The sequence below is a fragment of the Pan troglodytes genome, chromosome 2, assembly GCF_028858775.2.
Source record: "Pan troglodytes isolate AG18354 chromosome 2, NHGRI_mPanTro3-v2.0_pri, whole genome shotgun sequence".
In the NCBI taxonomy this organism is placed as follows: Eukaryota; Metazoa; Chordata; class Mammalia; order Primates; family Hominidae; genus Pan; species Pan troglodytes.
This window is the reverse complement of record NC_086015.1, coordinates 124562780-124579876: the sequence shown is the minus strand read 5'-3', so window position 1 is coordinate 124579876 and position 17097 is coordinate 124562780. Positions and strand designations below refer to the sequence as shown.

The window sequence follows — 17097 nt, the reverse complement described above, 5'->3', positions numbered from 1 at the left end:
ATAAGAAAATATATTATTGAGATTTCTCAGAACTTTTAAAAACTTTACATCATGGCTGATATTATAGGATCCTGATAAACTAAGAGCCCGTTTCTGCTCCTGACCTTCAGTCTCCAATTTAGCTTTTTAGCATAAAATAATTACAAGTTTATTACAGAAAAATCAGAGTATACTGTAAAGCCAAAAGAAGTCTGTAAAATCCACAAAGCCATGTTCCAGAAACTTTTCTGTCTACACACACACACACACACACACACACACACACACACACACAAATGTAGGAGATCCTACCTTCAGAAGGCTAAACTGGGATTCTGAAGTCTGAATATGTGTATTAAACTACCCTGAGACTATTTACAGAAAGGTTTTGGCTGAAATCCTTTATGTGGTGCAGAGGATGGGTATGAAAAAATGGCACAGAGCAGGAATCAGCAAACTTTTAATGTAAAGAACAGGATAGTAAACATTTTAGGCCTTGTGGGCATATAGTTTCTGTTGCAGCTACTCAACTCTGCCATTGTAGTGTGAAAGCATTTAAGGACAATATATAATGAATGATTGGGACTATGTTCCAATAAAACTTTATTACAGAAACTGAAATTTCATAAAATTTTCAGATGTCAAGAAATATCACAGTTATCATAGTATCAAATAAGCTTCTGTTTTAGGAGCAGCAGAAGCCAACATAGATACCAATATTCTTGCACACAGCAACAGGAACAGAGAGAGTGGGAAGGATTCCTAAAAGGGGGTGCTCTGCTAGAGTAGAAAACTAGAGAATATTTATGAGCAAAAATTACTCAACTTCTAGGCATTCCCAGGAACATTTTAAGGATTTCACAGAGACTGACTTATGTAAGCTAAGGGCATAAACCAGTAAAGTTTTAGGTTTTATTACTGATAAGATTCCATTAGTATCTATGAACTGGTGAGGTCTGAAGGAATTCAGGTTACAAACAACATATATGTGTGAGTGTGTGTATATAATGTATAATGTATATGTTATACAACTATAAGGCCATTTTGTATATATTGTTAAACAACCTGCTTTTTAACAGAATATATTAACATATGATAAACATTTTTTATGTCAATAAATATTTACCCATAAAATCACTAGTCTCATCTGTACCTCCAGTAACACACACTCTCACTCTTCATCCTTTCTATACCAGTTTTTATAATTGCTTACTCTAGACATTTTCGGATCTGTGTTTGATACGATGGTAAATGTTGATCTTATTTATTCATTTACTTTTTACCTTAATTATCCTACTTTATAATGTCTGAGTGCCTTAAATCACCATAGAAATATGTGTTTGTATATTTTAATAAAAATCATCAGAAATCAGGAATACTTAGTTATCTTCAAGGAATATAATTATTTAAAAGAAGCAAATATTGTGACCCTGGTTAGAATAGTATTATAAAATGGCCAAAGCATAAGGTTGCCAAAATAAGAAAGCATTAACTTATTACTGATACTGGCATGTCAGTAATAAGTTTTATTATTTACAGGGCATCATAGCTCTTCCTCCTCAAAATAAAAGACAGTGACTCTTGGAATAGTAGGACATGGTCTGCATGGTTGGAAATAAACACTGAAACAATGGGTATGATTGAATGGGTACAGGACAAAAATGGATTGAAATATTTCTATAATAATGTTTATTAAAATTATCAGGTTGCACACCATAACAAAACAAAAATTTGCATGCATGCTGAATGTGTTTTAAGAAACACATTACTGAGCACTGATGTATGGATTTAACTCAAGCATTATGTCTTAAAAAGGCTATTTGCCTAACCTTTATATAACTTACTCTGATAGGAAGTACGGATCCGTTTCGTTAAATCAGGATAAAAGTTAGACAGGCCACGCATGCAAAAGTTGTCTTTGGAACATGCCAGACCACCAGCATCAGCAGCAGGCAGAAGAAAGAGAAAAAAAAGTCTAAAGTGAAAGGAAGTGATATCATACCAGAATCTAGAACAGCCAAGATGAAGAAATTGCAGCAAGATTAGGTAATTAAATTAGAAGGAGATATTAATAAAACAAATCAATTATAAAGTAAGAGGTGATAGATGAATGATGAGAATGCGGTAGTAATTTTAACATTTATTTAAATATTTAATATAAAAATATTTATAAATATTTATTTTTATCTTATTTAAATGTCTTATAAAAGTAGATGGCACATTTTCCTTATATGTTTTTACAAAATACACTTCTTTGGCTTGTAACTAATATGTATAAATTATTTCATTAATAAAAAATGATTGTCTTTAATCCTTCAGCAATTAAAAAGAAAGCTAAAGATTTCAGTCTTTAATACTTCATTGTTATAATATAAAGTGAGTTCTCATTGTGTCATCTTGTACACTAAACACAAACTGAGTTTATAACTTCACAGATTTTCCTGATTTTAAAGTCATCAATGTTCTAAGCTCTAGTAGTAACTGTTAAGGTTCAAGCAGTTTAATTTAAATTAAATAATAATTGTATTACCTTTGTCAAATTATATACTTTTTTTGCCCCACTGTGTATATCCAGCAAGTGATTTAGATATTGTCATAGGATTCACAGCTTTTCTGATTATATTGGTGCTTTTAGCATTGCAAACTGAACACCTGAAATATGGTTATTATGACTGAGGAACTAAATTTTTAATTATAAGTAGCCTACTGCCCCCTAACACCTTTCTATCCTAGAGTCCATCAACTTCAAACTTGTCTTTCCTAATCATGAGGAAACCTCATGTTATGTGAATGTACAGTTGCTTTTTATTTTGTCTTCCTTTCAAAATCTGGTAGTGATAGAGGCAAAATCTCCAGAAACTGAAATTTCTAGCTCTCCTAAAATATTGCTAAAAGTTGAGATCCCTCACTAAAAACCCTTGGTTTCTGAAAGAGAAATTTTGTGCCCCTCAAAAGGGTCTAAACTGGTAATTCGGAAATCATTGAGTTTTGCAAAAGAAAGGTTAACAAGAAGAGTTTCAGTATAACAAGTTTCATTAGTCCAAAAAGGAAATTCATTTATTATCACATTTGGATGTTAAATTTGACGTATCTGCCACTTGGAAAATAACACCTACCATCATGTACCTTTTTTATTTTTTATTATATTTTCCTATGGTCATATTTAGTAATATCATCAATATTCAATAAATTATTTTAAATAATACAATGTAGAAATTTTATTTTATTTACTTATTAAAAAATTTAAAAAGTTATTATTATTATTATTATTAGAGATGGGGTCACACTATGTTACGTAGACTGGTCTTGAATTCCTGGCCTCAAGAAATCCTCTCACCTCGGCCTCCCAAAGTACTGGAATTACAGGCATAAGCCACCATATCTGGCCCAAAGTAGAAGACTTTAAAGGACTGTCTAAAATAACACTTAATATTATAGAAGCATTTTCATCTGCAACCTTTTGGCCTAATTTTCTTTTACCAACTGGACTGTCAATGGACAGAAAATATGCAAAACTTTGGCAGTGTTTATAAAGCCAACTATTTGGATATATACTAAAATTTCAGTAGAACTTTGGATAATTGGCATATCAAAGTTTGGCATTAAATCCTAATTACCTTAAGTTTATTTTCTTTTATAGTTAAATACATCGATTTATTGATCCTTCCAAGAAAAATGCCATCTGTCATAGTACTTTAAAAATGTTAATGAAAAATGTTTATTGAATTGTGAAAATACCTTCAGGAAGGTCATCATCCAACAAGGAAAGGAGTCAGCTACAATATGGAATTAATTTAAAAAATTAAAAGTAGTAAATGACCTAAAATTATCTCTTTAAAGGGACCAGATATTTTAGAAGAAAGTTAACCTGTTTGACACAACCATTGCAAGCAGTTTTTTTCAACTACAGAGCCCTAATTTTCATAGCATTTTTACATTTAATAGCTTCTTATTTTCTGTTATTTCTTAGGAATTAAACCTAAGAAAGTTGAGATGCTTCCTAACTTCAATAGCAAATTGAAGTTTAAACATACACACCCCTGACCCTTTCAAAGATTCTCACAATGTTTCTGCCCAATTTATTTTACTTACATGATTTTGTAAATTATGTTGATTTTATTTTGCCATGCATTTGAATAGTATCAGAGAAGAAAGACAAGAAATCTAAAAGTAAGAACACAGATGACCAAATCAAGTTCATAACTCATCTTGTTTTATCTCCTACCTGCAATGAACTGTTTGTTTTTTCGAGGAGACCGTGGTTGTCGCTGGTATAAGTCACTTGATCTATATAGGTCAATGGTCCCCATGCTTAACAGTACTGTCTTCTGTATAAAATCCACCACAGCCAACCCATTGCAGTTCCCAAATGCAACTCTAAGAGAGAAAAAAAATACAACTAGAATGTATCACAACAAGCATGATTATTTTTATCTTCAAATCAATCATAGGATTATTGAAAAGTAATGTCTTAGGGTTGGGGAAGTTGGGCAGTGATTTGTGTAAAGTCAAGAAGGATGCCTTGCCTTTATGATGGATAAACTGTCTTCGTATAATAGGCATACAATTTACCACAAAAAAAGGATGATCGGCAATTATATTTTGCCAGCAGTTTTATCATGTAAGTCGTGATTACCCAATCCGCTCTTTAAACTAGGCCTTATGTTTTCACAGAAGAATCACACAAAACCTTTTTGCTATGCAAGGGGGAGATAGGTTAAGAAATGTCACTAGCTAAAGATGCTTACGTATGTAATTAGATGCCTTTTTCAAATAAAATTATAACTACTAGACTCCAAATTAATTATCTTCTGAAAGAGAGAAAAATAAAAATTAACTTCATATATCAAAGGCATTGACACTATATTAGAAATGAGGAGATACAAAAAGTTAAATGTTTCTTACTTTTGTGCTCTTTATTTTGTGCCCCTTTCAAAAGATAAGGAGACCATTTGATTAATTACTTAACTAAATCTCCTGAGAAATTTAAAAAAGACAGCTCTTCTAAGTAGGCATTTTGATTATCTTAACCATTAGGCATACATTAACTCTTATTTTTCTCCATTTACAACATGCCCTCTAGCTGAACAATTCTGTCGGTACTTTTTGCTTCATAAACTATTAAACATTAGTTATATGAATGTTGTTTTGCTTGTTTTATGTATGTTCCATGTTGTATTATTTAGATTGAATCTTGTTTACAAACCATCTGCTTACTCTTAAAATGGTTCTTTCCACTTCACCACACAAGTTAAAACACAACAACAACAACACTTCTACCCATACTAGATGTTTTGCTAATTCACATAGAGCTCTACATCTTCCAGTAAGACAAACTTTGGAAACTGAAAAAAAGTATTGTTATACTGGTCAGATCTGGGTTTAATTCTCATCTCTATCACTTACAGGATATGTGACTTTGAGAAAAATTAATGAATCTTGCTTGGCCTTAGCTTCTTTATAATGATAATTATACTTCTACATTTATTTGGTTCACAGAGCTTTTATGAGTATCAAGTCAGAAAATTATTTTTAAAGTACATTGAAATTTTTCCATGCAAAAAGAATTGATCTTAATATTATAAATAAATGCAATATTATACATGTTACCAGCTATAACAAATTAGTATCCTTAAACTTTTTATGTTAAAATATAGCAAATTACTTCTGCTTACAGACACGACACGATAGAGTTTCTAAATGCAATAATGACTGAAAAAATGTAGGCAACTAGGATGCATGACATTCTATATACCATAAATAATTATTTTTGTCTTGGAATTAAAAATAAGAATACTGAGAAGTTATAGCTTAGGGCTGGGGAAGTCAGGCAGTAGTTGTCAGAAAGTTGGTAAAGAGAAAAGATTTAATCTCCTATTTTAAATTACTAGAAAAGTGGACAAAAATATATTAAACAACAGTTTTCACATATTGGTCAACAGGCAACATAGAATAAGATGAGAGAAGGATAGCAACCAAGGTAATACATTTCACAAATGTTCTGTGTTAGTGACTGAAGATAGTTCCCAGGCTTGGGTACAGGAAACTAGAACTCAAAGAGAGATTGATGGTCTCATTTAGTTGAGGAGGCAGAGATGAGAGACTGAGACTACAAAAACAGCTACAACTAATAAGGCAAAATAAACTGCACAGAGAAAGAATACCAGAGATTTGCAGAAAGATGTCCTTGAGACTTCGGCTGTGTACTAATCTGTGCATCCATGTGTAGAAGCTACTCAAGACCTATAAAAGAGCCACCAAAAAGATAAGGCAGAACAATTCCCAGAGCTCACACAAGGCTAAGAATATTTTATGCTACTACCAATGAAACTGCAGAGCTCTCCTAATACATGGAACAGCAGATATAGGAGTGTCACTTCAGCAGTGAGACAAATTAGCTACAGATTCCAAGTAACTTAATTTCATTCCAGGAAAAAATTGAACACTACTAAAAAAAGGCACAAAATACCACCAAAAACGTAAAATTCACAATATCTAGTATATAAAAAGTAGCAGGCATATAAAGAATCAGGAAAATATGATAACCAGAGGAAAAAATAACTCAATAGAAACATATCCAGAAATGAAAGAGATGATAAAACTAGCAGATGGAAAATAATGAAAGTGCTTTTCAAAGCATATTACAGATAATCAAGAAGGTTGAGGAAAATACAAATGTGACAAAGGAAGGAATGGAAGACATAAAAAAGCCTTAGAGATATAAATGTATATGAAATTTAAACATTATCTGCACATTAGACATTATAGTAGAAAAGAATAGAGAATGCTATCCTCTGAATGTTTGTGTTTTCCCAAAATTAATACGTTAAAACTTAACCCCCAAGATGATTGTATTAAGAGGTGGGAACTTTGGAAGGTGACTAGGTCATGAAAATGGAGCTCTCATGGATAAAATTAGGGCCCTTATAAAAGAGGCCCTAGAGAGCTGCCTCACCCCTTCCATTATGTGACGATGAATTTAGAAGGTACTATCTATAAGGAACAGGTTCTCACCAGACATCAAATCTACTGGTGCCTTGATATTAGACTTCTCAGCCTTCAGAATTGTGAGAAATAAATTTCTGTTGTTTATAAGCTACCCAATTTATAGTATATTTGTTTACAACATCCCAGACTAAGACAGTAAACTTGAAGAAATAAGAGAAATTACCTAAAATGAAATGAGATCTTTAAAACTTTAAAAAACAAAACTCCATAATTGGAGTTTCATAAAGGAAGAACAAAAGAAAACATATTTGAAAAAATGATAGCCAATTTATATAAATGACAGACAAAATTTGAAGACAGTAATAAGCCTGCAGATAATAGAAACTTAAAGATCCCAAGCAGAATAAGAATGAAGAAAAACAAAAAGGCATCATAATCATATTGCTGAAAACAACTAATAATAAAGAGAAAATGTTAAAAGCTGGCAGATAAAAAAATTTATTACATGTAAAAATTAAAATGATAAAATCATTAAAAACATTAGATGAAACTATACAAACCAAAAGATGATGGAGTGGCATCTTTACAGTAAGAAATAAAAATAATGTCAACCTAAAATTGTATACCCAGCAAATACATCTTTCAAGCAGTGGAAAAGAATTTTTGCAAAAAAACAAAAGCTGAAGGAATTCATCACTCACATAAATGGGTTACAAAAATAATAAGGGAAATCTTAGACAGAAAAAAATGATTCCAGATGGAAATATGGATCTCCACTATATAATGAAGAGCAACAAAAATGTTAAATATGAAAATTAATATTAAAGACTTTTCTCATTTCTTTAAAGGATAATTGACTAAAGTAAAATTAATAACAATGTATTGTGCGGTTTATAACATATGGAAGTAAATTTATGACAATAATGCAAAAAACAGGAGGATAAATAGAAGCATGCTGTTGTAAAGTTATTAAAATATATGAAAAGTGGTATCATTCCATTTATTTATCTACTTATTTGATAATTCAAAGATACATATTGTAAGCCTGAGAGCAAACAAACAAAAAACTAAAAGAAGTATATCTAATAAATCAATAATGAAGTTAAAATAGAATCATTAAAAGATATGCAATCTTTCCCTGAGAAGAAGGCAGAGAAAAAGAAGAAAAAAAAAAAGGGGGAGTGGGGGGACAAAGAGAAAAACAAATTAGAAAATGTTTTGCTTAAACCCAATCACGTAGATAAGTATATTAATGTAAATGACTGAAACACTCCAATTATGGGCAGAGATTGCCTGAGTGGATAAAAAGTAAGACCCAACTATATGGTGCCTACAACAAATCCACTTTAAATATAAAGCGAAATGATGGAAAACATTTACAATGAAAACACTAATTTAAAAAATGCTGAAACGACTATACTAATATAGACAAAGTCTATTTCAGAAAAAGGAAATTTTGAGAGATATATAGGGAAAATGATTAAGGAATCAATTTCTTAAGAAGATATAGCAATCCTAAATGTGGATTCATCTTATAATAAAGCTTCAAAATTCATGAAAACCAATAGAACTGAAAGGGAAAATAGACAAATCTACAATTAAGGTGTAGTATGCAAACATTCCTCTTTTAATAACTGATAGAATAATCAGAGAAAACAAATCAGTAAGGATATAGAATTTGTAAGCGACACTGTGAACCACCTTCACTGAACTAAAATCTATGGAACTCTTGAATCAATATTCATAGTGGCATTGCAATTATGAAATACATATGAATAAATTTAACAGCAAATGTGGAAAATCTGTACATTAAAAATTATAATTATTGTTGAGAGAAATTAAAGAAGACTTAAGTAAATTGAAAGATGTACCTTGCTTAATGGTTAGAAAATTCAATATTGTTACTTTTCCCCAAACTGATCTACAAATTCACAGCAATTTCAAACAAAATCCCAGCAGACTTCTTTTTTACTTAAGAAACTTAAAACATGATTGTAAAATATATAGAGAAGTATAATAGACCTAGAATAGCCCAAATTGTTCTGAAAAATAAGAAAGTTTGAGGATACAGACTATATAATCTTAAGACTTAATTAAAAGTACAGGAATCAAGACAGGCCGCTATTGGTATAAAGACAGACCTAGATATTGGTAGAACAGATGAGTACCTGGAAATAAACTCACACATACATGGTCAAATAATATTTGACAAAAGTGCTAAGAAACATATATAATCTTCAACAAATGATGATGAAGCAGTTGTATATTCATAAGTAAATAACTGACTGCTCTCTTACCTTGGGTTATAAGTCAGGGCTTTTACCTACTTTCACTGGGGCTTCAGACTACTGCTCTGCATCCTGCCCCTGTTGTGACCTGACAGGCCTCTGATACACCCTGTTGTCACTGGACCCACGTTACTGCTATGTTCCATGCTATTACTATGTCTCATCACCCCTGGGACCAAGTCATCATGGCATTCCCCAAAGATGACACAGGTTCTTACTCTATAGGCAATCTGTATATGCCCAGGCCTCAGACATTGGTGTCAATGCCAAGTAAAAAAAATGCACCTGTGCCCCAGGCACCACCTCAGTTACACGTGCCTCTGACCACAGAGCCCTGGCTTCATGGCTGCTCTGGGCACCTGCACCCAGAACCAGCATTGCTGACTGTGCACCAGTGCCCAGGATCCCAACACCACCACAGCTGCATGTGTGCCAGCACATCGGACTTAGTGCCAAGAGGAATCACTTTGGCTGGAACTTCCCTATGTGAGATAAAAGTTGAATAGGAAAAACTCAACAGCTTTCAATACTGAGGACCTTAACAGCCTTAACCACTACAGTTACTACAGACATCTGCAACTTTGGCTTCTGCCATGGATACCTGCAGTATTTGCCAACACTGACTTCGGCTGATTAAACTGCATTGAGACCATACCTGTGTCTTTCTTAAAACAGGAGATGTTGCACCCCATCCAGCTGGTGCCCTTGTAGCCATTCACAGCTGAAAGCATTTCCCCACTGTATCTACTTCAAAAAGACCAGATCAGGTGACTTGTTGCCTCAAATATACAAACATCAATGCAAGTTCACTAAAAACACAAAAAAGCAGGGAATGATAACACTGGCAAAGGAACACAATAGCTATCCAGGAACTGACCTCAACAAAATGGAGATCTATTAGTTATCTAAAAAATGATTCAAAATAATTATTTTTCAAATTCAAAATAATTATTTTAATTCTTTTAAGGAAGCTCAAGCTGAGCAAGACACAAGAGTAAACAGACAACTCGAGAAACAATGGAAAATAATACGTGAATAAAATTTAAAGTTCAACAAAAAGAAATCACAAAAAAGAACCAAATAGAAATTCTGGAGCTAAAAGAATAATGAATGAAAGAAAAAATGCAGTAGAGAGCTCTGCTAGCCGACTTGATCAAGCAAAAGAAAAAATTTGAAAACTTGAAGACAGATCTTTTGAAATTATACTATCAGAGTACAAAAAATAGATAAGAATAGAAAAGAGGAAAGAAACCCTATAGAACACTGAAAATAACAAAAAACGGAAAAGAAACCCTTATCGAACACTATCAAGAGAACCAATAGTCACATTATGGGAGATTCAGAGGAAGAGAGAGAGAAAGGGACAGAGAGTACATTTAAAGAAATAATGGTTGAAAACTTTGATAACCTTGAGAGAAATATACATATCCAGATTTATGAAGTTCAAAGGTTCCCAAACAGATTCAATCCAAAAGACAGCTTCACACACATTATAATCAAACTGCCAAACATAAAAAAAATTGAAAGCAGTAAGAGAATAGTAACTTGTTACATACAAGGGAACAGTAATAGTGCTAACAGAAGACTTCTCAGCAGAAACCATACAGCACCAGAGAATGGGATGATTTATTCAAAGTGCAAAAAGAAAAAAAAAACTGCCATCCAACAATACTGTATCTAGCAAAATTGTTCTTCAGAAATGAAGGAGAGATACTTTCACAGACAAACAAAAGTGATGATGAAGTTCATCACCACTAGACCTGTCTTACAAGAAATGCTAAAGGGATCTTAAATTAAGCTAAAATGGAAGGGTGTTAATTAGTAACATGAAATCATATAAAAGCATAAAATATACTTATAAATGTAAATTTATAGTTAAATTCACAATATTGTAGTACTGAAATGATGGTGTATAAATCAACTTTAAGTCCAGTATAAAGGTCAAAAGACAAAAGTATTAAAAGTAACTATAGGTATAATATTTTGTTGTTTTGTTAATAAATTCACAATATAAAATATATATAAATATAAAATGTGTGCTGGAGGAGAGTGACAGGTAAAATGGTAGAGATTTTGAATGAAATTGAAGTTGAGTTGTTATTATTTCTAAATAGACTGTTATTAAGTATAAGATGTTCCACGTAAGCCTCATGGTAGCTGTAAAGCAGAAACATAGTATGTATATATGAGATAAAGAGAAAAGAATCAAAGCATATCACTACAGAAAATCAACAAAGCACAAGGGAACACAGCAAGCAAGAAAGGAAGGACAAAGAATCCATTAAAAATAACCAGAAAATAAAAATGGCATTGTAAATTTGTACCTACTAATCATTACTTTAAATGTAAATTGTTTAAATTCTCCAAACAAAAGGAAGAGTGGCTGAATGGATCAAAAATTAAGATCCAACTATATGCTGCCTACAAGAGATTAACTTTAGCCTTACACATAGGCTGAAAGTGAAGGGATGAACATGAATTTCTATAAAAATGGAAGCTAAAATAGAGCAGAGGTAGCTTAATTATATCAGAAGAGAACAGACTTTAAGTTAAAAACTGTCATAAGACAAAGAGGATCATTATATAACAATAAAGAAGTCAATCCATCAAGAAGATATAACAACTATGAATACATATGTGCCCAATATCAGAATACCTAAATATGTAAAGCAAATATTAACACAACTGAAGGGAGATACAAACGGCAATTCAATAAAAGTAGGGCATTTCAACGCTCTCACTTTCAACAATAGATACGTTATCTAGACAAAAAATCAGTAAAGAAAATTGGACCTGAACTATATGTTAGTGCAGATGGATCTAACGGACACATACAGAATATTCCATTCAACAGCAGAAGAATACACATTCTTTTCCAGCACATGTGAGACATTCTTCAGAACAGATAACATGTTAGACCAAATCTTAGCTGATTGAAATCATATCAAGTACCTTTCCTGATCACAATAGTATAAAACTAGAAATCAATCACAGGAAGAAAATTTTAAAATGGACAAATATCTCCTGTTCCACCATAGTAAGATGTGCTTGCTTCCCCTTCACCTTCCACCATGATTGTAAGTTTCCTGAGGCCTCCCAGCTTTGCTTCCAGCACAGCCTGCAGAACTGTGAGTAAATTAAACCTCTTTTCTTCATAAATTACCCAATCTCAGACATGTCTTTAGAGTAGTTTGAGAATGGACTAATACAGTTTTAATTGATGCAGTAAAAGGATTTGACTGAATTCACAAGACATTCATGATAAAAAGATTTCTTAGAAGAATCCAAAAGCAAGAATATAAAAGAATAAATTGATAAGCTACTTCAAAATTATATCCTCTATATATCCTTTAAAATTGTATCTCATATATATCAAAAAGTGTTCAATGTTTGTTTTTTCTTAGCTTTGTATACTGATAGGGGCTAGAAGCAATGACAACAATAGAAATGAGCATCTTTTGTGTCCAGATATTGTTTTCTAAATAACATTCTCCAGTAAAAGAGACTAAGATAGCTGATTCCAGGGGTAGACTAAAGAATATACAAGATACACATTGAACATCACATTGTACTGGAAAATAACAAACTGCTAAAAAACGATGGGAACATATCAAAAGGACATAGAAGCCATTTTGATGGGGTTCCATATGGTCAAATCTGGAAGAATTAGAGCATCACAGGCACAAATGATAGAAACAGATCTTAACTCACTGAATAAAATGCAAATCTACGATTTCATACTTATATAGTAAACAAGTAAATAAATGTTTATATAGGATAGGGAGTTATGGTCTCTTAATAGTAGAATCTAACTTATAAATATAGAAGGGTAACAGAGAATAACCAATGGATGCTAAAAGTAATGGGTGAAAGTTTGATGAGTAAGAAGTTTAAAAACTTTCAAGTATCTCCCCACAAACTATTATCTATGAAGGGAAACAGCAACTTTATAGTGGAGAAACCTGGTAGATATCACCTTAACAAGCAATCAAAATTAGCACCACTAAAATTAGGACAATCCATGATCATGTACCTTCTGATAAGATAAACTGAGAAGACATTACCTTGTTTCTGTGGTATTCCTGCCAAAATGCTTAATTTACTCTCATCATGAGGAAATATCAGACAAACTCAGCTGAGGTACAGTTAACAATATAATTGGCTGTATTCTAAAAATATGAAGGTTAAAAAATAAATGCTGGGTCAGGCACAGTGGCTCACGCCTGTAATCTCTGCACTTTGGGAGGCCTAGGTGGGCGGATCACATGAGGTCAGGAGTTCAAGGCCAGCCTGGTCAACGTGGCAAAACACCATCTCTACTAAAAATACAAAAATTAGCTGGGTGTGGTGGTGCATGCCTGTAATCCTAGCTACTCAGGAGGCTGAGGCATGAGAATTGCCTGAACCCAGGAGGCGAAGGTTGCAGTTAGCTGAGATCGTGCCACTGTACTCCAGTCTGGGCAATAGAGCGAGACACCATCTAAAAAAAAAAATGCTGAAGAACTGCCCCCGATTAAAGGAGACTAAGAAGAAATGAAAACTAAAAGCAATGCAAGATCCTGAATTTGATTCTGTTCTGTGAATAGACAATATAAATGACATTATTGGGACATATCTAGAAACTTAATATGGTATGTGAAGTAGAAAATAGTCCTGAATCAATGTTGAATTTCTTAATTTAAAAAATACACTATGCTTATGATGTAAAAAAAAAAAGCTCTTCTTCTTAGGAAACATACACTGAAAGAGTAAGACCAGTTTTCAGTTCTTAAATTTGTTATATTATCTTTCCAAGTTCAGAGCAAAACCCTCAATATGAGTGACTACTCATATTTTATCAAAAGCCCAATATCACAACATATCCAAAGGGGAACAAGACTGAATTTCAAAGGTTCTTACAAGAATTCTATTCCAGCAAAAAATTCTTAAACTGAAATGTGAGATATGCAATTTACTTCTAAACATAGACTCAAATGGCAAGTAACACAACTTAAGTCTAAGGATCTCACAGGCTAATATAAACAAACTGGCACAATTAATCCTAAATAATAATGTACAACTGGTCACATTACAATTGGTAGACCATTCTCCATTAGTACTTCACTGTACTGCACAGTCCTTTTAGTGAAGGCATTTACAGTTATGTTTGTATGAAGAGACATCCCAGAATAGTAAAGCTTAGGGGCATCTCCCTACTTTGAGACATTTCAGGGTAGTAGAGATAAAAAAACCTCTCTTCTTCCCCAGGGAATATTTGCTTATGTTCCAGAGTAAAGATAAATGGGCAGTTCACCAGCAGACCTACATAAGATGTGAGTTTTTAAAACTTGGAGTTCCTCTTTTATTATGCACCCAGTTGCACATGCAAGTACCATCTGCCACTCACCATGTTCCCCTGTGGGCTCAGGGAACTGATGCAAGATCTTGCACTAAGCTGCTGCTTTTGCTGTCACTAATAAACTGTCTTTGTTCTGACCCAGAGGACTATTTTCTGTCTATATATATATATATACACACACACATATAATACTGTCGCAGACAAATTTACTATTTTCTGAGAGGGAAACATCTTAGACCCTTCACAGTTTCTGATTTAACAGTTGCCCCTTGATATGTTCTTCAAAAGAGTAAACAATTAATAGTGAATGGAATAGTAAGGCCACTGAGTTAACTAAAGTTAACCACATTAATCCTTGAAAATTATTTTCCTAGTTAGACTTCGGCCAACCAGGATTTAGAACATCAAGTGGTTTCCACATATTTCTTATAATAATCATGATTGTCTTATGCTTTTTCCCCCCTTAATGTCTAATGTCCAGATACTGAAATGCTGCTACATAGGCATTGTAATGAGGTACTATATAACTAATAATCTGTTCTATAAAGAGACTGAGGCCCTCATGGTCAGTCAGCTTGGGGGTTGAGTTTGACCAAAAGGGTAAAATTGAGAAATTATAAGAAGAAGAATGATAAAGACCTGGTGTAATTCAGACAGGCATACTACTAAATGATAATGACATAAATAATACAGAAAATGTCTTCCATATATGTGCGACAAACTGAACAGCTAAAGCCTTTTGGAAAAGCTAGAAATAAATGAAATCAGTTTAGTTGATGATTCATACAGCTGTCCAAAAGCAAATACCCTGACTGGTCTTTTGGCCGGCTGCTAACTCATTAGCATCTCACAATGAAAAAAAATTAGAAAATTCATTGTTTAGAAAGTGGCCGTGGTTTTTCTCTCTCTGCTTTTCCCTTTTTATTATATATAAATGCTTTGTTTGCATTCATTAGATGAAATCAATCTATTACGGTTTAATGTGTATTCAAGTATATAATATGGTAATAATCAATATATATCTTTCAGTTATTCTTTTTTTATTATACTTTAAGTTCTGGGATACATGTACAGAATGTGCAGGTTTGTTACCTAGGTATACATGTGCCATGGGGGTTTGCTGCACCCATCAACCCATCATCTACATTAGGCACTTCTCCTAATGCTACCCCTCCCCTAGCACCCCATCCCCTGACAGGTCCCAGTGTGTGATGTTCCCCTCCCTGTGTCCATGTGTTCTCATTGCTCAACTCCCACTTATGAGTGGGAACATGCGGTGTTTGGTTTTCTGTTCCTGTGTTAGTTTGCTGAGAATGGTTTCCAGCTTCATCCATGTCCTTGCAAAGGACATGAACTCATACATTTTCATGGCTGCATAGTATTCCATGGTGTATATGTGCCACATTTTCTTTATCCAGTCTATCATTGAAGGGCATTTCGGTTGGTTCCAAGTCTTTGCTATCGTGGACAGTGCTGCAATAAACATATGTGTGCATGTGTCTTTATAGCAGAATGATTTATAATCCTTTGGGTATATATCCAGTAATGGGATTGCTGGGTCAAATAATATTTCTGGTTTGAGATCCTTGAGGAATCGCCACAACTGTCTTCCCCAATGGTTGAACAAATTTACACTGCCACGAACAGTGTAAAAGTGTTCCTATTTCTCCAAATCCTCTCCAGCATCTGTTGTTTCCTGACTTTTTAATAATCACCATTCTAACTGGTGTGAGATAATATCTCATTGTGATTTTAATTTGCATTTCTCTAATGACCAGTGATGATGAGCTTTTTTTCATATATTTGTTGGCTGCATAAATGTCTTCTTTTGAGAAGTGTCTGTTCCTATCGTTTGCCAACTTTTTGATGGGGTTGTTTTTTTCTTGTAAATTTGTTAGAGTTCTTTGTAGATTCTAGATATTAGACCTTTGTCACATGGATAGATTGCAAAAATTTTCACCCAGTGTGTAGGTTGCCTGGTCACTCCGATGATAGTTTCTTTTGCTGTGCAGAAGCTCTTTAGTTTAATTAGATCCCATTTGTCAATTTTGGCTGTGTTACCATTGCTTTTGATGTTTTAGTCATGAAGTCTTTGCCCATGCCTATGTCCTGAATGGTATTGCCTAGGTTTTCTTCTAGGGTTTTTATAGTTTCAGGTCTTATGTTTAAGTCTTTAATCCATCTTGTGCTAATTTTTGTATAAGGTCTAAGGAAAGGGTCTAATTTCAGTTTTCTGCATATGGCTAGCCAGATTTCCCAACACCATTTATTAAATAGGGAATTCTTTCACCATTGCTTGTTTTTGTCAGGTTTGTCAAAGATCAGATGGTTGTAAATGTGTGGTGTTATTTCTGAGAACTTGGTTCTGTTCCATTGGTCTATATATCTGTTTTAGTACCAGTATTATGCTGTTTTGGTTACTGTAGCCTTGTAGTATAGTTCGAAGTCAGGTAGCATGATGCCTCCAGCTTTGTTCTTTTTGCTTAGGATTATCTTAACTATACGGGCTCTCTTTTGGTTCCATATGAAATTTAAAGTACTTTT

At 33.3% G+C, this 17097-nt stretch overlaps 1 protein-coding gene across 5 annotated transcripts in view; it reads right to left on the bottom strand.

Annotated features, from left to right (window-relative positions):
* STXBP5L (syntaxin binding protein 5L) overlaps positions 1 to 17097 on the bottom strand; it is a 507599-nt gene that overhangs the window by 133523 nt on the left and 356979 nt on the right. For 3 of the 5 annotated variants that reach the window (XM_516678.8, XM_024355608.2, XM_016941725.3), the window contains 2 exons: positions 4205 to 4356; positions 1824 to 1895 (listed from right to left, as the gene is read on the bottom strand). In XM_516678.8, the coding sequence (XP_516678.3) occupies positions 1824 to 1895; positions 4205 to 4356 (224 nt within the window). The remainder of the gene's footprint in view (positions 1 to 1823; positions 1896 to 4204; positions 4357 to 17097) is intronic. The other 2 variants (XM_024355609.3, XM_024355610.3) reach the window with 1 other exon arrangement.